This window comes from Hevea brasiliensis, chromosome 7, assembly GCF_030052815.1.
Source record: "Hevea brasiliensis isolate MT/VB/25A 57/8 chromosome 7, ASM3005281v1, whole genome shotgun sequence".
Classification (NCBI taxonomy): Eukaryota; Viridiplantae; Streptophyta; class Magnoliopsida; order Malpighiales; family Euphorbiaceae; genus Hevea; species Hevea brasiliensis.
In genome coordinates, this window is record NC_079499.1 from 102,451,605 (window position 1) to 102,471,866 (window position 20,262).

General features: G+C 31.4%; 3 protein-coding genes and 1 long non-coding RNA gene across 5 annotated transcripts; 3 read left to right on the forward strand and 1 right to left on the reverse strand.

Moving 5' to 3' along the window:
• Positions 1 to 4,728: 4,728 nt before the first annotated feature.
• On the reverse strand, positions 4,729 to 7,401 carry LOC110642792 (uncharacterized). Of its 2 annotated transcripts, none has more exons than XM_021794946.2 (2): positions 6,842 to 7,401; positions 4,729 to 5,373 (listed from the first exon to the last, which is right to left on the reverse strand). In XM_021794946.2, the coding sequence occupies exons 1-2, from the start codon at positions 7,109 to 7,111 to the stop codon at positions 5,152 to 5,154; spliced, it is 492 nt and encodes a 163-aa protein (XP_021650638.2). In that variant the 5' UTR covers positions 7,112 to 7,401; the 3' UTR covers positions 4,729 to 5,151. The 2 variants fall into 2 exon arrangements, with proteins under 2 accessions (XP_021650638.2, XP_058006352.1); XM_058150369.1 differs by lacking the exon at positions 4,729 to 5,373 and adding an exon at positions 6,096 to 6,606 and having other exon boundaries at positions 6,842 to 7,325.
• Positions 7,402 to 10,180: 2,779 nt separating this feature from the next.
• Positions 10,181 to 11,337, forward strand: LOC110642788 (protein MIZU-KUSSEI 1). The gene has a single exon (XM_021794943.2). It carries the CDS (start codon positions 10,274 to 10,276, stop codon positions 11,051 to 11,053), a length of 780 nt encoding a protein of 259 aa, XP_021650635.2. The 5' UTR covers positions 10,181 to 10,273; the 3' UTR covers positions 11,054 to 11,337.
• Positions 11,338 to 11,717: 380 nt separating this feature from the next.
• Positions 11,718 to 12,473, forward strand: LOC110642786 (uncharacterized). The gene is made up of 3 exons (XR_002492510.2): positions 11,718 to 12,075; positions 12,156 to 12,196; positions 12,282 to 12,473. It is a non-coding gene; the product is annotated as an uncharacterized LOC110642786 (long non-coding RNA).
• Positions 12,474 to 13,144: 671 nt separating this feature from the next.
• Positions 13,145 to 14,741, forward strand: LOC110642791 (stress enhanced protein 2, chloroplastic). The gene is made up of 2 exons (XM_021794945.2): positions 13,145 to 13,826; positions 14,227 to 14,741. The coding sequence occupies exons 1-2, from the start codon at positions 13,512 to 13,514 to the stop codon at positions 14,494 to 14,496; spliced, it is 585 nt and encodes a 194-aa protein (XP_021650637.2). The 5' UTR covers positions 13,145 to 13,511; the 3' UTR covers positions 14,497 to 14,741.
• The last annotated feature ends 5,521 nt before the right edge of the window (positions 14,742 to 20,262 follow it).

Below are 20,262 nucleotides of genomic sequence, written 5' to 3' on the forward strand. Positions count from 1 at the left end.
AGTCAGTCTGCCATAGGAATCGGCTTCCATTATTTAACATTGGAAGCCGAGATTGGCTTAATGGCTGCGAGTGATGCCTCTGATGGAGCAGTCACACACGAAAATCATCAACTTCCCACTTCCCTTCCGAGTGAAATGAAGTTGGAGGTGGTCGAGTAATTTTGGTTTTCTATGCATGTGGCCTTCTCAGGTATTCATCCAAGGAGCAAAGGGCTTATTTATTGATAGAGAATAGAGAAGATTGTAGTTGAAATAGGCAAAAGTAGAATCTTCACAGCAACACAAGAAGATGAAGATGAAGATGAAGATGAAGATGAAGAGAGACAAAATCGATTTTTGGAATAGCAGACTTACCGACTCTCATGACAAATGAAAGATGACAAACTATCACTTGCTTTCACGTTGCCACCGCCCCACGCAGCCAGATTTTGGTCCTTTCCCTTTGACGTTCAGATCAAAATTAATTAAATTTAAATTAAAAATAATTTTAATTATTTAAAAAATCTTATTATAAAAAAAAATCTTATTATTTCAGCACAAATACAAGAATAAGAATTTATATTCACCCTAACAGAATTATCTAGTGCCTTGATGTTGAGTTGGTACGCCAAATATGCCGAATAATTAAATTTAGCATAACAGTAAATATACCAGCATGCATTTTTTCCAACGGTTTTTCAAAATCAAATATTATTTTTTTTATATTTGAATTTTTATGAAATTTAATAATTTAATCTTTTATACGTTAAACTAAAAAAAAAAAATTGATAACTTAGTTTAAGTCAAAACAGGGTAATTTTTATAATATTTAAAGATTGAAATATTTTGTTTTAACAATGTGTGTGCAAGGCCAAATTTAATCTCAGATGGTCATGATGGATAAATGTTCTATGAAAAAACAATTAATAGAGGAAACAATTGTCCACTACAGAAAGTAGCATTAGAAAACGTCTAACATAAGATATATATATATATATACACACGCACACGCACGGGGGGACATTTGTTCACTGTTAATTATGCAGGAGCATAGTTGATTTTACCACCTCCCCCAGAGCTTACAGGTGGTGGTTGTGGCTTGTTTGCTAATTTTATTACTACCCTTGTGGACTGGACTGCAGCTGCTCTCTCTTCCTGCATTATTAATTATTCAACACAATTAACACATTTGTATGTACACATATATAAGATAGAAAGGAGAGAAAGAGGGTACATTGATTTTCATTCCTCTTTCTGGCTCATCATGAGAAGGAATTAGATGAGCAGCTTCTTCATCTTCTGTTGTTGATGAGTCTGAGTCATAGCCCAAGCACTTGAGGATGGAGCTTATAAGCTTTTGACAGAAATAGCAGGGGCTGTACATATTATTTTGTCTTTCTTCTCTTCTTCTCTGCTCCTCTATTGTTGAACTTTCCATAGCTCTCTACTTCCTTTGCCTGTTCTCTAAGTTGGTAGCTATTGCAACTTCTGCCATTTTTTTCTTCAATTGCTTCCCAAGAGACACCTGCACATGAGACAGTGGGCCTGGGAAAAGAAAATATTGCCACGGGCCCGTTCAGTTTTGAGTCCAACATCAAAAAGTCAAAACTACTGGTTTGAATGGTTTTTGGGTTCAGTTCGACTTGGGTTGGTCTGATTTCGATTCAGCCCTAGATATTATCAAATTATAATAAAATTTTTAAATATCATTTATTTAACTTTTAATATAAAAAAATTAAAAAGACTCAAATATATATATAAACTCAATATAAATTAAAAAAATAAAATAAATTAGACCAATTTCAATTTGAACCGACTAGTTTCTGTACTGATTTAAGGTCTATAATAAACTCTCAACTCCGATTCAGGACCAATTCAAAGTTCAAAACTGTTGACTTGGACCGTACCGACCCTTCGCCGGGTCTAGCCCATATTATCACAGGTATATTCAATTAAAATTCTCTATTATAAACTGTTGACTAACTTTAGTCATTAGTTATAATATTATAAATGTTCTATTACATTTTAATTATTAATATTTTAAATTAAAAAATTGGATTTTACAAGCTAAATTATTATATTATTATTTGATTTCACTTTGTCATCTTTCAATTGAAACAAAAAATAGATAAAAATTAAAAATGACTACAAATTCAAGGATATGTAGAATTATTAGGTCGCCATTTTTCATTCCTCGGACAAATTTGCCATGATAAGCTTATTGATGTGGATGCTAAGTTGTGGGGTTCATATATATACATTTATAATGTAAAATAATTTTATGACATTTTAATTTCAGAGTCTCAACTTTATCTTATTTAATTTTACCATTAAATTAAAATGCCTCATTGGGGAACCACTTTCAAATCAATAAATCATATAGTTTGTTTAATTAATTATTAGTATATATTTTTTTTATAAAATTCTTAAATAACTAAAAAACTATTACAATAGAACAGAGGAAGTATATTCCAAAAGATGGAGTCCACATTGCTTGAGCTCACAATTCAACTAAGAGAAATGCTTTATACCGTGTAAAATTTATATTCTATAATGAAAATTCCTAATATATAGCATTGGGTTTCAATAATATGAGTGTAAAAACATACATGTGAGTATGAACAACTCATGTCCTTTTCCTTTTAGAGGAGAGAAATGATTGAGATGAAAGAAGCCAAAAACTAAAGGAGATTTCATGCCCAAACAAGACAATAGAGGCCATGACTCATCCCAATGCCATATCAATTCACATGGAGAGTTGAAGAGATTGCAACTATATAGTATAACCCATTTTGGTTTAATTCCGAATTTAAATTCACGATTTTAATTTGAGGTTAATTTGCCATTTGATATAATATAATTAAAGTTATTGCATTTAATTTAACGTTGATTTTTTTTTAATTTTAATAATTTGAAATTGAAATATGTATGCAAGATTTCTAATTGTTATGGAATTTTTTTTGAGGGAAATTTTTTTCTTATTTAATAAAGTTATTATATTTTCTTATATTACATTTTCTTACAAGATAACATTATTTTTTTATTATTTTTTCCTACTTAATAAAAATATATGAAAAATTTCTTTTTATTTATTTATTTATTTAACATAGAGGATATTTATCTTAATTTATAAATTCTAAATATAAGTTGACATGTTTATTCATAATAATTTTTGAATTTATAAGTTAAACTTGTAAATTGAAAATATAAATTAGGAGGATTTGACTTTTCATTTTAGTGCTTATAAATTATTTTGATCAAATGTTTTATTATATTATTCTTATTCAATTTTTTAAAATTCATAATAAATTTTATTTAATATTTTTTAATTATTTTAATAATAAATATATTTATAAATTATTTTTTACTAAACACATTAACTGTTTATTAGTAATTTATAAATATTTTATTTAAACACATAACTTATAAGTTCAAATTAGCTTATAAACAAATTTCATTGGATTTCATAAATTAAGATAAACACCCTCGTAATATATGAAAATGTTTTTCCCATAGAAGTTTTGATTGCATGGTTGTATAGAACTAGAACTATTATTTAAATGGATAATTAATGAGTAAAATATTATAATAAATATTTAAAATAATATAAATATTTAAAAGAATAAAAATTAATTAACAATAAGAAAAAATTCTTAGAATAAATATATTTTTCATATAATAAAATTTGAATTTAAATAGAAAATTAATCTAACTAATTAAATTAAAAAAAATTTTAAATATTAATAAATTCCTATATTAATTTATAATTAATCAAAGTAAATCTGAATTTTTACTTATAAATTCAGATCAATTTAATATGATTCATCTACCAGTCTCACAAACTGACATGATACGAATTTAATGACGATAGTTGAAACTTATGGCGTTGAAAAATTTAATTTATGGGTAGCGACGTGGTAATAGACATGAATGGTAATAGACATGAATTTGATAAGACTATCCACAATGCCAAACCTTCTTCTTATCGAAAATTCAAACTCCTCTGCCTCTTTATGTTTTGTGTCTTCAAATATTTTTCTTTTAAAACTTTAATGAGATTTTTTTATCGATAAATTCAAGCGCATAAACAAATCAATGACAAAAGAATAAACTACTGTTAAAATCATAATAATTTTAATAGAATTATCAATTCATTTGAAATATTATAAATAAAATGGTGTGGTATTTAATGTTATGTGGTTTTTAGAATCAAATAAATAAAACATTATAATTTTTTAATTTAAACAAAATATGCTTAAATTTTAATAGGAAAAATTTCATAGAAATAAAAATTATATATGAATAATGGGATGAGAACAATTGCTTAAAAATAAAGGATTTATTAGAAAATCTGAAAAGGAAAAGTGGGCCTACTCCAGATCTACCACTGTTGCCATTTCAACTTGTCAATTTGTTGTTCTTCTGTCTTTGTACAATAATTTACACAATAATAGCTTGCAGTGCAGATTGAAGAGCAAATAATTTACACTAGAAAAATTATAAGATGATGTACTCATGAATACACGTGTATTATCTCTCATAATTATATAAAATTTATTTTTTATATTTAAAAGAGGATTTATTTTTTTTAAAGAGATAAAATATCATTTTTATGTGTAACAAGAATATTCTATAATCTTACTTTGCACTAAACCCATGCAAAGGCAATTTTTCCTATCAATCAAATCAGGTGATATTAAGATTTAAAAAAAAATTATTTTCCTTTTCCAGTCATTTCAAAAAACTATGTATGGAAATGGAATATTAAGTTGTTTTTGGAAATTTGAAAAAGAAATTTTACAAGATAGAAGCCAAAAGGAGATTTTACAAGAGCCTAGAACTCCAAGACAACCCTGATGCAGATCAGTTGATTGAATTTCTTGCGAAAGCTTATGATCTGTGTAAAATATACACATGAAATTCTTGGAATCAGCTTTGCTCCAATCAATTTTGATCTGCTTCAGTGAATGAAATTGGATTTTTAACTTAAAAATGAGGACTCCAAGGATCATGAATGGTTAGCTTTAGTAATTCACCTTGGATTGAGTCACAATCTCTGACCTGCTTTCCATTCCATTGAGTTTGATCACTTTGGCTGTAGATTATAATAGCTGATAGCTGAATCTTTGCTTCTGCCTAGCGACGTGGGCTACAAATTCTCTGCAAGGTAGACTATCTTTCCTTTTTCCTGTCACAGCTCGGAGAATTATCAGAGGATGTGTCTAACCCCAAGCACTTGAGAAATGCAAGCTTGGCAAGCCTAAAATAGTTGCAGGGATGGAGATTAATAATGGAGTTTGCTGAAATGCCTTGGCTTTCTGTGTCCTCTTCTGTCACCATTCTTGTACTTGTGCTTGTTGCTATCTCTCCTTTTATACTTTGGCTCTCTCCTATCTGCAAAAACCATCTTTCAAATTCTTACACATCTCTCTTGGTGCAAAAGTAAGCTTATCTTTTACACTAGGAGAGAGAGAGATTGAACCAATTCTTACTACTTCACCGAATAAAAATTTTAGAAACATCCTAAATTTTACTGAGATTTCTATAATTACATGAAATAATATAATTAAAAAAATAATAGATATTATTAATTAATAATAAGAGATATTATAAATTAAAAATATATCATATTCTTGTGTGCATTGTATCTAAACCGACAGAATTAATAATTATAATTGACAGAGTTTTTGGTGAAATATTTTAATAGATGAATGATGCAGCAGCATCTTTAATTGAAAAGAATAATGCACTAGCACTTCTGCTAAGTAATAATTAAATAGAAGCCGGTGGGATAAAAAGAAAACACAAATACAGGTACGGGTTGGCATCTGATTATAATTATCACAAAATTATGCAAATGGGTGGAGACTTCAATTTCTTTTTTTTTTTTTTACATCAATCATGACCAGACATTATATATTTCTTTTTTCACTCTTCTTTTTCTGTAGAAAAAAAAAAAGGAATTCAGAAAAATTAAAATATATTAAATTTAATTTTAAATTAATTTTTAATATTCTTTATTTTTCTCAATAACAACTCTAAACTTCTATTGATAAAGAAAAATTGATTTACACAGCAATATTAAAAAAAAAAAAAAGTGTTGAAACAGTATGCAATATAAATTTATTGTCTCAAAGGCTATTTATCAACAGATAAAAATCATGATTCATGAAAGGGCTAGACTCAATCAAGGGAGTTTTCTTGATGCAATTTACAAGAAGTTAGAGCTTTAAATCATAAATTTTTTTTTCTTATTTAAAAATTTTTAATATAAATTTTTTTACCCAATTGATTTCATTTAACTGGAAAATGTTTGGCAACTATGAAAAAGCATTTAAATATATCCGCCATATAGTATACGCATATATAATGTAACGTGCAGTCTCTATCAACGAAAACGTCAAACGAAATGAAGAATCCATCCATTGAATAAGCACTTAGCAAATAGCTTTCCGAGGCTTCAACATGCTCAAGAATTTCAAAGACATTTTTTAATTTTTTTTTTAATTTCAATATTTTTGTTTTCAAAGGAAGGGCTGCAACTGAAAGAAGAAATCCCATAAGAACCCTTGAGGTTTTGGTACAATATTTAATGGCAGCATTCACCAGTAAGGTTAAATTTGGGCCCTGAATAATGAAAACATCATTGATATCAATTACGAACAAATTCATCAATGCCCAACACAAAAATATATATATATAATTATGAGAAAAATACAAAAACCCAGAAACCCAGGAAGAGGTTACACTTCAGAATAATGAACCAAACAACTAGATTTGAGCAAACAAACAAGGTTGAGGTAAAAGAGATGAGGAAAAGAAAGAGGCTCCATAGGAGGACATTAAGCCAAGGAAATCGTACCTGGTTATGCTGCAAGCGATTCGCGAGAGTTGTAGTAGTACTGTGGTTGAGAAGAGGGTTGTTTAAATAAGTAGAAGCGGATGCTGAAGCTAAGGAAGAAGGAGAGGTAGAAGAGGAAGGGGTTTTGGTGTTGTAGTGCGAAAGATCTGAAGTAAAAACACTGAAACAACAGAGAAGAAAGATGAGGAGGAAGAAGATTAGGATTTGGATCCAAATAAGCCATGGGATTCTATAGGTTTCTATTGTAAATTCATCTCCATAATCAAACATGGGATCCTTTTACCAAAGAAGAAGAAAGAAATGGTAGGTGAAGAAATGTAGATTGTAGAAGTGGAGAAGAAATATGGAAAAGAGAAGGCATTTTTTCGTTGGACCGACCAGGGAAATTCACACGAGGATTGGCAACTTTTTATTGCGAATTCTCACGCGATTGCCTAAGCGCGTCCTTTAATTCTCTTATAAACAAAGCGTAGGAGGTTGCGTTTGGTTTAACTTAACCATTTTTATTTCTTCTTGTTGCTTTACTCCTTCTCAACATTACTGGGTGGTTGTGCTGTGCTGAGATATTCGTTCAGTATGAGAGATCCCTGTTTTTGTCTTTGATTTTTAGTTTTATTTTTTGTATTGCTTGATTATTGTAGCCGGCGTGTTGATCACGTACCATTGACTAGCGTGGGTTTACGGTCGGATCAGATGCATGTGCTCGTGACCATGGTAAGAGACACATGCAATGCATGTCACGATGACGTGGCAACAAATCCAATGGTGTATAGCCAGTTAGATTTGGATGTGGTTTGCACATGAACGTAGGGGATCATTCGATCGGTTTGGTATCAAATTAAACTGAATACTAAAAATTAAAAAATTAAATCGCTTAAAAATATAAATCAAACTTAACTTATCATCTAAGGAGAATTGAATCGAATCAAATTAAAAAATATTGATTCGGTTCGGTTCTATTGCATTAAACCAAAAATATTAGAATTTTTATTTTTTTGGGCTGGATTATGCATCTTAAGTTGAAAAATTATTTGGGTCATTTTACTATTCGATTTAATCGGTTTTATCGGTTTTAACCGATAAAAAATTAAACCAAACTAAAAACTAAATATGTTTAAATTTTCAAATCGAATCGAATTGATAAAATTAAAAAACTAAACCAATTGAACCAAAATAGCTCAGTTTAATTCAATTTTTCGGTTCATACCGAAAACTGCACAGCCTTACATGAACGCCTATCACGCATTTGACCATTTTCTTTATAAATTTTTATATTTTAAATAAATAAATTTTCAATATTTTATATAGTTATTATAATTTTAAAATATAAATTATTAATAAAAAATATTTATTGAAAATTTATTATTTTAAATATTAAAAATAAATTTTTTAAGAAAAACGATTTAAATGTTTTTGAATTTCTATGACTAAGAAATATTAAATTTAATTAAATTTTTTTTTAGTATTTGACAATTAACATATTTAAACAGATTTTTAATATCAAATAAATTCACTGACTTGATTTATATATTTGTTATGCTAAAATAATGTTTGGATTGATTTCATTCCCTTCAATCAATTCATATTTTTCAAATGAATTTAAAAAGTACAATTTTAATTAAAAATAATAATAATCACTTTAATTTACAGCTGAGATTTTGATTAGCTAGGCATATAATATGAGACTATGTACTTAAAATTTAGTAAAAAAAAAAAATCATAAATGAATGAATAATTTTAAGAGTTCAAATTCTATTTTTGGTATTTGGCCTTTTCTAGTTTTAAAATTTTTTATTATGACGCATGAAATTTTAATTTTTTTATTATTTATTACTCAAGTTTTTTTTTCTTAAATACCAAAATAATATTATTTAAAATTTAATATATACATTTTGCACTTCATAATAAGGCATGCAAAATCTATTTACCCTGCTTCATTGTAATTTATGTTTTCCCATAAATTTCTTTACTTCATTTAGGATTTATTTGATATTAATATTAAAATTATTGTTAAGAAAAATATTTTTTAAATGTATTAAAAATTAATTTAAATAAAATTTAACATTTTCAATTATAAAAATTCAAAATAATGAAATAATTTTATTCAAATAATCTTTAAATAATATATAGAATAATATTTTTCTGAAAAGTATTTTTTGTTAATTGTATAATCTAAATACCAAATGGTACTTTGCACTGCTTCTGAACGTGCAAATGACGGCCCATATTTAAGGCCCAGAAAAACCCATCCTTCTCAAATATTCAAATCCCACAAAAAGCAGGATTGCAAAAATTTTCGAATTTGGTCTGACTCGTCCCAACCTAATCAGTTTTTCTCAAGTTTGATATGTGCAACGTGAGGATGGAAAGACCTCCTCCTTTCCCTACATTTTCATATTTGGTCTCATATAGTAATATATTATTATTTTTTATTAAAATATATTTTATTTATATATTTAAATATGATAATTTTAAAAAAATATATAAATATATTTTATATTTTAATAAATGAAAATATATTTTATATTAATAAATTAAAATTAAAAAAATAAAAAGAACTCCTCGCAAGAAAACTCGTCCCGTTCTGCTCTCGGTGAGGAAATCTCTGCTCCGATCTTAAACTCCTGTGGCGCGAGAATGAGATTGAAAAAGGGTATTATTAACAAGAATAATGAGACAAGGCTTTCCTTGCAACATCACTTTATGTAAAGAAGATTAGAGGTGTGGTAGCACTTTGATAAATCACTGAAAATTCTATATAATGAGTCAATTCAGGAGCTTTAATGAGTTAAATATTATAAAGTTTGAGTTTAACTTATTTTTTTAATGAATTGAATTGAGCAAAACTTTTATCTAAGTTTCGAACAGGCTGCAAATAGCTTTGTTCACATAGGCGTAGATAGTTTTTATTGCAATTTTTTTTGGACGCAAGAAGGAATTGTGCATTTGTTTCAGAGATGACTAGCTCCACTAGACGTGAACATTGTCTTGCAATTACCAAGGAAGTTATGCTAATGCTCTAATTCTTTATTTTATTATTATTATTTGTTATAAAAGAGTGGAGAAATCGACTTGATTATACAGCCATTGGTCGACAAAGTTAGGCTAGCCCACTAATTTTTATCTAAGTATACGGTGGTTATAATTTGAGAAATAAATTCACCAATTGCTCACTCAGACTAACTCTTCTAATTATTATTTGTTTTAAAGTATATATTATTTAATATTTTATTTTTTTAAAAGGATGAATATATAAATTATATGAGCTATATTTAGCCATATCAAGTGTTAAAGCATAAAACCTGGTATCAACCCCAAAACATAGGATCATTGACCAAAATCCAATGGCCACCTTACCCACCCCTTTCCCATACCATTACCTATTGAAACCAACACTCACGCACACACACACAGACTCTCTCTCTCTCTCTGATGGCAGTCTCCCCTCCCCTGGTTCATCGAAGTCCATTAAGAGGGGAGCCAATGCCTCCAAGTGGCTCTGCTTCCTCAAACGACTCACCTAAATCGTCAACACCACCATTATCACCACCACTGTCGCGTGGAACCTTACAACTCATCCATCCATCTGAGAAAAAGAAAAAGCACAAACTTGTTCGCGCCTTTCGCTCAGTTTTCCGATCTTTTCCCATCATAAACCCTGTATGCAAGATTCCAGTCCTCCAAGGTACCTCACCGGACAGTCAGCGTAGCTACGTAACAGGTCATCGGGTCACCGGAACTTTATTTGGCTATCGTAAAGGTAAGGTAAGCTTGTCCATACAAGAAAATTCGAAGTGCTATCCTTCTGTAATCGTTGAGCTAGCAATACAAACCAACGTATTACAGAAGGAGCTAGGTTCAGGGATGGTCAGGATTGCCCTGGAATGCGAAAAAAGACATGATAAAAATAAGGTTAGGCTATTAGATGAAACGGTATGGGCCATGTTTTGCAATGGGAAAAAGAACGGTTATGGAATGAAAAGAGATGCCACAGATGAGGATCTCAGGGTGATGGAGCTCCTAAGGGCTGTGTCCATGGGGGCTGGAGTTTTGCCGGGGAATTCTGAGATTGAGGGTCCTGATGGGGACCTTGCCTACATCAGGGCCCATTTCGATCGGGTGGTAGGCTCTAAGGATTCGGAGACTCTGTACATGATCAGCCCAGAAGGGAACAATGGGCCTGAGCTCAGTATCTTCTTCATCAGGGTTTGAAGTATGCGTGTATATCATCAGTTCCTACAGGTTTTGTTAGTTGGGGTAGATATAGAAGATGAAGGGGGGAGGGGTTATTGGGCAGTGCCGATTCTAACTAGAAGTTGAGGCTTTGAGGGATGAACTTTTCTCGCCATTTGATGGTTTAGGACAGAAATTGATCAAAAGTGATCAGAGGCATTGCTGATTATCCATTCTTGTAATGATTCATTTTAGTTGTTTATGTAAGCAATAGCCTGTTTTCTTTTCTTTACAATTGTTTGCTTCCTCTTCAATCTTCCATGTTCTTTAGCTAGATCACTTCATAATTATTTTGGTTTTCCATATTACTTCATAATTTCACATCATTCTAATATCACTAAATAATATAATTTCACAAGAATTTAATTTAATTAATTTTTATATTTAAAATAATAAAATTTAATTTTTTATTTAAAATAATATTTTTAAAAAAATTAAATCAAATATAATTATTTAAAAATTTAATTAAATTCTTTCCTGATAAATAGTTTATTCTAAATAAAACCATTAAAAGAGAAAAATTACAACTAATATCAACTTTAATGTTTACTTAATTACTGAACATTCTCATTTTTTATTAGTATTTTTTTTTAATTAAGATTCTCATTTTAATTACAATGTGAAATTGTATCCAATAAATACAATTCCATTATCACTATTTAAAGGTCATTGATTTTCTTTATAATTCTCTAATTAGTAAGCAAAGACCGAAATTGCATTGGTCGGCAATCGAGTACTCTCAGTTACGCTGATCTACTCTCACGCTCTCAGTGCTTCCATCCAGAAACAAAGTGGATTAGTATAGAATTCTATACAGCTAAGCATATGGCGGTGTGTCACCGACAGATCACTTCAAGCACCAAACGAGCTGTATAAGAGTTGATGACATCTGCCGCAAAAACCCAAAAGAGAGATTTCAATGGAGAAATTTGCTGAAGATCTGAATAATCGATTTCTCAGCATGCCTGAAGCCATCAAAGGAAGCAAATCATCATCTGCAGGTAAAACCTTATTATTCAAGTGCGTTTTCATAATTGATGCAGATCATCTAACATGCCATTTATTTTTTTTACGATTCCAGGAAATGAAGATGGAGAAGAAGCCAAGTCTGAATCTATGGAGGTTTTGTAATGAAAGTGCTTTGTTTTTGCTTAATTGAAATAGGAAATTGGTATTCATGTAGAGATCTACCATGTTTGATTTGCAGAAAGTAAGTGTAGAAGAAAAGGCCATCAACGACGCCAGAGGTCCGACACGCCCGACTCCACCCAAAGGTCCACCTCCGCAGACTGCTTGAACAATTTTATTTTGTTGTTTTTTATTTTTAATTTTCAGAAAACTATTTCGTTGAATTTAAATTTTTATTTCATTGGAGAGAGAAAGAGAGAGCTAAATATATTAAACCAAATTAAAAAATCCTAACAAAACTCTTAATTTAGCTTTACTCTGGTAATAAACATTAAGACTTCAAAATTAAAAAAATGTGAAATTTAATTTTCATGTCTATTTATTTATTATTATTATTTATATTATTTCTTAGAAAATAATTATTATTATAATTTTGCTTTACATTTAAGAGTCAACTGACTTGACTGCTGTGGCATCAGCGACGCGATTCGGTTCGAAAATCAGATCTTTTCTTTTTAGAATAAAATCAGATCAATTCAAATCAACTTTAAATTAAAATCAGATTAATATTGATTAAGCCTAAACTGGTAAAACAACGAGAAGAAGATTAAAATCAAGTTGATGCTGAACGATCTGCTTTGATTTCAGATTAAAAACAGTTTTTAAAATTTTTTAATTGTTAAATTTAATTTAAAATTCATATTTTTTTTGCCAAATTAAAATATTAAATTAAGATTAAATTGTAATTAAAATTAGTATGACAATTTGATTCAATTTAGAGCAATTTCGACTCTAAATGGACTCAGATAAAATCAAATCATTAAAATTGAGATTGAATAAACTCTTTGATCCATTCTCAATTAACCGAAAATTCCTAATCCTTAAACCAGATTCAGACTGCCCGCCTAGCATTAGAGGACAAACCAGCGCACACGATACGACTCGCCCTCTTTAACATTCCTGGAACCCACAGCACCCACCTCGTCCTTCGCTTTTGTTAAGGCCAAAACGGCAAACGCAGTTCTAAGATTCCATCAGCCTTTATAATAAAGCGACAGGTCGTTGAACACAAAGACCCACTCAATTATTGACACGCTATTTCATCTTCTGAAAACGACGCCACTGAACGAAAGAGTTGCCACGTAAGCACTGGACCCTCACGCGTGACCTTCACCATCTCACAAAAAAGACACAGACGTGGATTCAAAGGCCGCCACCACAGTTCTAACTTGTAATGAAACATATAATCTCAGAGATTCAAAGAATCAGCCAAACAATACCTTGTAACAATTTCTACCTCTTTCTGTGAATGGCCACGGTGGCGCGTGCAATTCACTGCGAGCTCGGTGCGCAGAAACCTGCCGTTTTGAGGAGAGAGACTCCGGTTTCGGTTCAGGTTCCTGCTCCAAAGATAAAGCTGGGGGAAACGGATCAAAACGCGAAGATTATATTGCAGCCAAGGCTGTGTACGCTGAGATCGTACGGTGAGGATCGTTTTGCGGTGGTGAAGACCAGAAAGGACGGCGGAGATGAGGTGTCGCCGTTTTTTGAGACTTTATCGGAGTATATCGAAAGCTCTAAGAAGAGTCACGATTTCGAGATCATTTCTGGTCGGCTAGCCATGGTAAGAAATCTCTTCATCTACTATAGTATAACGTTTGAATGATTCTTTATAGCTGACTGCGGTTATCGTATGAGTGGTGTGCTGAGAGCAATCAGGACTGTGTGATTGGTTTACTTTTCCATTGTATTTTGTTCACTTTTTTCCGTTTAGAATGTAAAATTTTAGGAGAATTCAATTGTCAATTCTCATATATGGAAAATAAAAATAAGCATATTACATAAGGGTTCATTTAACAAAAAGATTGGGGAAAAATAATTTGCAGTTCATTGAATTTGAAGACAAAACCAGCAATAATTAAGAATCAAGGATGTACAAAATATGATTCGATAGAAATCCATGATTCCTTTTATCGTGAAAAATTGTGTTTAATTGTAATCAAGATGGGTTATATTTCCTGCAGATTGTGTTTGCTGCAACTGTAGGAACAGAATTGGTGACTGGAAACTCAGTTTTCAGAAAGATGGATTTACAAGGGATTGCTGAAGCAGGTGGTGTGTGCTTAGGAGCAGTGACCTGCGCTGCAATTTTCGCTTGGTTCTCCAGTGCTCGCAATAGAGTAGGCCGTATCTTCACCACAAGTTGCAATACATTCATTGATTCACTGATTGATGAGATTGTGGATGGCCTATTCTACGAAAGTGAGATTAGTGATTGGACTGATGATATCTGAACTCTCTGAAAAAACATAAACCCAAATTGTAGTAGCTATATATTAAAAAGGTAGAGAAAGCATGGCATCCATGCGAGGATTCAGGTTCACCTTTTCAAGAGTGGCATGAATATGTTACTGAAATTAGCCATTGCCCCATGTACACTATACTATCAAAACAACTGGTATCATCTAAAATGATCCCAGTCCAATGTTTTGTAAAACTAATTGCCCTATATATAGATTAAACTGAGATTATAGTTTTAGTCCATTGTTACTCTAACATCAATAAGCTTTTAATTGTTTAAGATATACCATGAAAAGCTGTTTTTGCCGTATGGGTTATTATTTAATCCGATGGTTATAAAATTTATTCTTATATGAGATGAATTTATAATATTTATGTTAAAATTCATGTATAAATAATTTTAAAATTGATTGAACATAAGAAATTACGTCATTTCATTCTTTCTCAATATAAATTCAGGAAGGCCTAAAGAAGTTTTAAAGAATTAGATTAAATGGTTTGAATTTTTTTTTTTTAGAACAAGTAGTTTGAAAGATAGCACACCATCATTAGTATTTTTTTTTTATGAATTAAATTATTACAGAATAACGTTAAAAATATTTAATAATTTAAAATTAATAAATTGAGATAACTTTAAAAATTTTTAAATAAGAAAATTTTTTTATTCCTTTTTCCACTTTTGAAACCATTTTTATAATTTTTTAATTGAAAATAATCACTACAAGAAAAAAAATGAGATTTAAAACCGAATATTCGATTTCAAATTGGGGAAAATCGGTTTCTAAATGAATTTAGAAACCGATTTCAAACCAAAATATTCAGTTTCAAATCTGCATGTTTCTAAATAAATTAGAAACGGAATATGATGTTTGTTTCAAATTCTGAAACTGTTTTGAAACCGATATTGCGTTTCAAAATTTACAAACCACATTATTTCGATTTCAAAATCCATTTCAATTTAGAAATTGATACTTTCAGTTTCAATTTATCTGAAACAGATTTCCGTTTTCAATCGGTTTCTAAATTATAAATTCAAATGAAACACTTTTTAAAATCGAAATTCATTCAGTTTTTAAATAGAAACGAAAATTTCGTTTCAAATCCGTTTCAAATTACTAGAAAATTTTTTATTTTTTTTATTTAATACATTATTTCCTACATTGAAGTATATAATATAATATTAATTTTAAATGCTAAATATCACAATATTTACAATATCAGGCTACCAAATATCAAAATATCCGTCAATATTATATATAGATATGACAGTGATGGGTTATAAAAATAATGTACTATATGAAAAAATAAAATATCATAATAACAAAAAAACAAGCTACTTGTTATCAATAATATCATCACTCATCACCACTATCAGCCTCTCTACCATCATCCTGATGCGTTGCATTTGGAGCTAGGCCTGTAAACTACGAACCTTGCATCATTTGTAGGAGAGAACATTCGGTCAGTTTGATTCCGAACCGAACCAAATATCAAAAACCAAAAAATCGAATCGGTTAAAAATATAAACCGAACCGAACTGATCACCTAAGGAGTACCGAACAGTATCAAACCGAAAAATATCGATTCGGTTCATCAATAATATCATCACTCATCACCACTATCAGCCTCTCTACCATCATCCTGATGCGTTGCATTTGGAGCTAGGCCTGTAAACTACGAACCTTGCATCATTTGTAGGAGAGTGCATTCGGTCGGTTTGGTTCCGAACCGAACCAAATATCAAAAACCGAAAAATCGAATCGCTTAAAAATATAAACCGAACCGAACTGATCACCTAAGGAGTACCGAACAGTATCAAACCGAAAAATATCGATTCGGTTCGGTTCCGTTGCATTAAACCAAAAATATTAGAATTTTTATTTTTTTGGGCCGAGTTATGCATCTTGGGCTGAAAATTTATTTGGGTCATTTTACTATTCAGTTTAATTAGTTTTATCAGTTTTAATCAATAAAAAATTGAACCAAACTGAAAATCGAATATGTTCAAATTTTCAAATCGAACCGAACCGATAAAACTAAAAAACCAAACTAATTGAACCGAAATGGCTAAGTTCTGTTCGATTGAAAACTGCACAGCCCTAATCATTTGTTCCATCATGTTTTGTATCATTTGTTGCATGCGCTCCTTCAGTGTTTGCTCGCGTTGTCAGTATCTCTCCTTCAACATCAGCTCGCACTGTCGGTCTCTCTCCTCCATTATAGCCAGACTATCTTTTAGCGTTGCGGTAGTCTGATGCAATTGTTTAATCTCTTCCTCCATTACCTTCGACTGAGCGCAATGGGATGCAGTAGAAGATGATCCATGCGATGAGCTAGGGTAGAAAATTGATGCTTGGGATCCAATGCCATAAACCCTGTTCTTCTTCTCCCCCCTACAACTTTATAATATAGTGCCACCTCATCCATAGTAGGAGGGTCGCTGCACCCCTCTTGTGGTTGAGACGACTGCTCCTTAAGCGCCAAAAATGCATTCTGCATAAAGTCAAAACACATGTTTTAAACACATTTATTTTGGCAATTGCATAAACAAACTCAATTATTCATTATTTTCCTACAATTGAAAGACAAGTAAAATACTTGTTTACTACCTTAATTGATTGCGCTTATGCATTAACCATATCAGAGGTGCCCTTCCTAATGTGGGTCTTATGGAAAAGCGTATAGGGAAAAGGTCTTCAGCCAAGCTGGGCTTCCTAAAAAGATAGAGGAGAAGGAGACCACAATGACAAGCATAACCCTAACAAAGAAGGGAACTTATTTATCGTCAGCACCAATCGGATGCTGCACTTAGGTTCACCCTTCTTAAATCTAGGTGCACAAGTGATAGTAAATGAGAAAGCTAATGGAATTAATCCCTCAAATCCTGCTTCAGAAAGATTAAGATATGTCAAACTCACCAGAGAATCGATGGAGCTGGGAATTGGAATTCCTCCAAAGTCATTGTACCCCAAATCCAAGTCACTCAGATGCTTCAAATTGAGAAACAAAACACTTATACTGCCCATAACTTTGATGTTTTGCATGCGTCACCCTCTGCTTGGTTATCAAGGTGGAGCTCTTAGACATGGCCAGTTAACTTATAGAAGATAAATCCAATCCACAAGCAACAATCCTCTTCAGAAGTAGCCCAATATGATAATCAGTTTGAAGGATCTTTTGAAATCGAAAGCAATCGGTTTCTAAGCCTAATAAAATTAGAAATCAACAGGAATCCGTTTCTATTTTGACTTTAAAATTTAGTAAATAAAATAGAAATTATATTACTTTTAAAACCGATACAAATTGGTTTCTAAATATAATTGAATGGCAATTTAATTCTTGAAACCGATAATAATCTGTAACACTCCTTACCCTTATACAGTGTAGCCGAGCAAGGGGTGTTACATTTATTAGTATCTGAGTCGGATGCTCCCCCAGTACGACGCATCGAGCGAGAACGCTCGAGTCTTAAGGAGGAGGAGAGGCCGTCATGAAAGACCCATTGGTACACCACAGAAGTGATAGACTCTCGCTTAGGATAGATGGGAGGCCCGTCCCACATAGGAATGAGAGCAGAAAGTAATGATATATAAAATGGGAGAACTAATTACTAGAGGCGCCTTATGGTGGAATGGCCTGAAGAGTTGGAAGAACTCCAGGGTTAAGCGTGCTCGCTTGAGAGAAATCCCAAGATGGGTGACCTCATGAGAAATTCTACATTCCACATATGGGATAAAATCGTGAGGCTTATGGCCAAAGCGGACAATTCCTCTAGTAGTTAGAGCCTGGCTATTACATAATCGGTTTCTAAATAACTTAAGAAATTAGAAACCGATGTGAATCGATTCCTAATTTGACCATAAAATTTCATAAATAAAATTGACAATATATTTATTTTGAAATCGAAACAAATCGGTTTCTAAATATAACTAAGGGAAATAGAAACTAATAAAAATCGGTTTCTAAGTTTATAAAGAAATTTGCAATCGAAAGAAATCGGTTTCTATTTTCACTTTAAAATTTAGTAAATAAAATAGAAATTATATTACTTTTGAAATCGATATGAATCGGTTTCTAAATGTAATTGGATAAAAATTTTATTTTTGAAACTGAATATAATTGGTTTCTAAATAACTTGAGAAATTAGAAACCAATATAGATCTGTTCCTAATTTGTCTTTAAATTTTGATAAATAAAATTAATAATAAATTTATTTTGAAACCGACATAAATTAGTTTCTAAATATAACAAAGGAAAATTAAAACCAACACGAATTGGTTTCTAGCTTGACTTAAAAATTGATTAAATAAAATATAGAATAGATAAATTTTGAAACTGAAAGCTATCGGTTTCTAAGTGTAAATGAAGAAATTAGAAACCAACAGGAATCAGATTCTATGCTAACTTTAATTTTTAGTAAATAAAATAAAAATTATATTAATTTTAAAACCGATACAAATTAGTTTCTAAATATAAATAGATTATACTTTTATTTTGAAATCGAATGCAATCGGTTTCTAAATTAAATATAAAGAAATTAGGAACCAACGGTATTCGGCTTCTAATATGACTTAATTATAGTAAAACTAGCTTTAAGCCTTTAAATTAGAAACGAAAAATGGTTCGGTTTCAAATATCGATTTGTAATCGATTTCTAAATAGATGCTAAATTTAGCGCCAAATTGCACCGCGTAATTTAGAAACTGATGTGTTTCCATTTCAAATTTCGGTTTCAAATCGGTTGTTAATTGGTTTCTGATATATTTAGCGATTCCACTCAATTTTCGTTTCAAAAACCGTTTTAAATTACAAACCGAAATTAGTCCGTTTCAATCTCATCCCTGACCTCCTCTCAAGACCAAGCGCAGTCCACCTTATCAGCTCTATTTCTACTCTGCCACTCATTTTCATGGCTAGCTCATCAAACACACCTAGCTCTCTTGTTCCTCCCCCAAATAGCTTTCCACTTGGAAGTTCACCATCCATGACTCCTGCAGAACTTCAAACTTATGTCAAGAACCACCTATTTTATTTTCAAAATTCAAGGAATGTCCTCAAAAACATCATTCCCCCCATGTTTCTTATTTCCTGCCAGATTATCCCTTTCTCACCTGCATTAGCCTTCATCCTGAAACGGACATGATCCTTGAAAAACTCTGGTTTCTCTGGTGTTTAACCACCCTGTACTCTGTAGCCATTGAATTTCCCACCTTGGGTCTTTATTATTGTCTCCAAAACTGCACATCAAGGACACTACTCTTAAGATTCCTAGAATAGTTTCAGCCCCTATCCACTTGGGCTTACACACTCAGAAGACTCATAAACTCTCATGGTATTGAAGACAGGCCTCCAACCCAACAAAACACAGTCTAGTCCATTTTCATTTTCCATCGGCCTTTTTCCAGAAGACTTGACGGCTTGCTTTGGTCACAGAACCATAATTATGAGTGGAGGACTTTTGAAGGAACCATTATTGATAAGGACCACATGGGACCTCTGAGACGCCAACTGGCACACCATTTGTGTGAAATCAATAATTATAGACCAACCTCGGATACTTCAGTCACATGCACCTCCCTAGGCAACAGCCCCATTGACTGGTCCGATCCTATCTTTCAAGACTCATAGGACCTGATGGATATTGAAGCCAGTGAAGCTATAGCAAGTGCTGTCCCCTCCTCATTTGAAGAAAGAGGGCCCTAGTACTATGGCTTTTATGGTGATGTTGACTCTGATAGCTCAGACTACAGGAACTATAA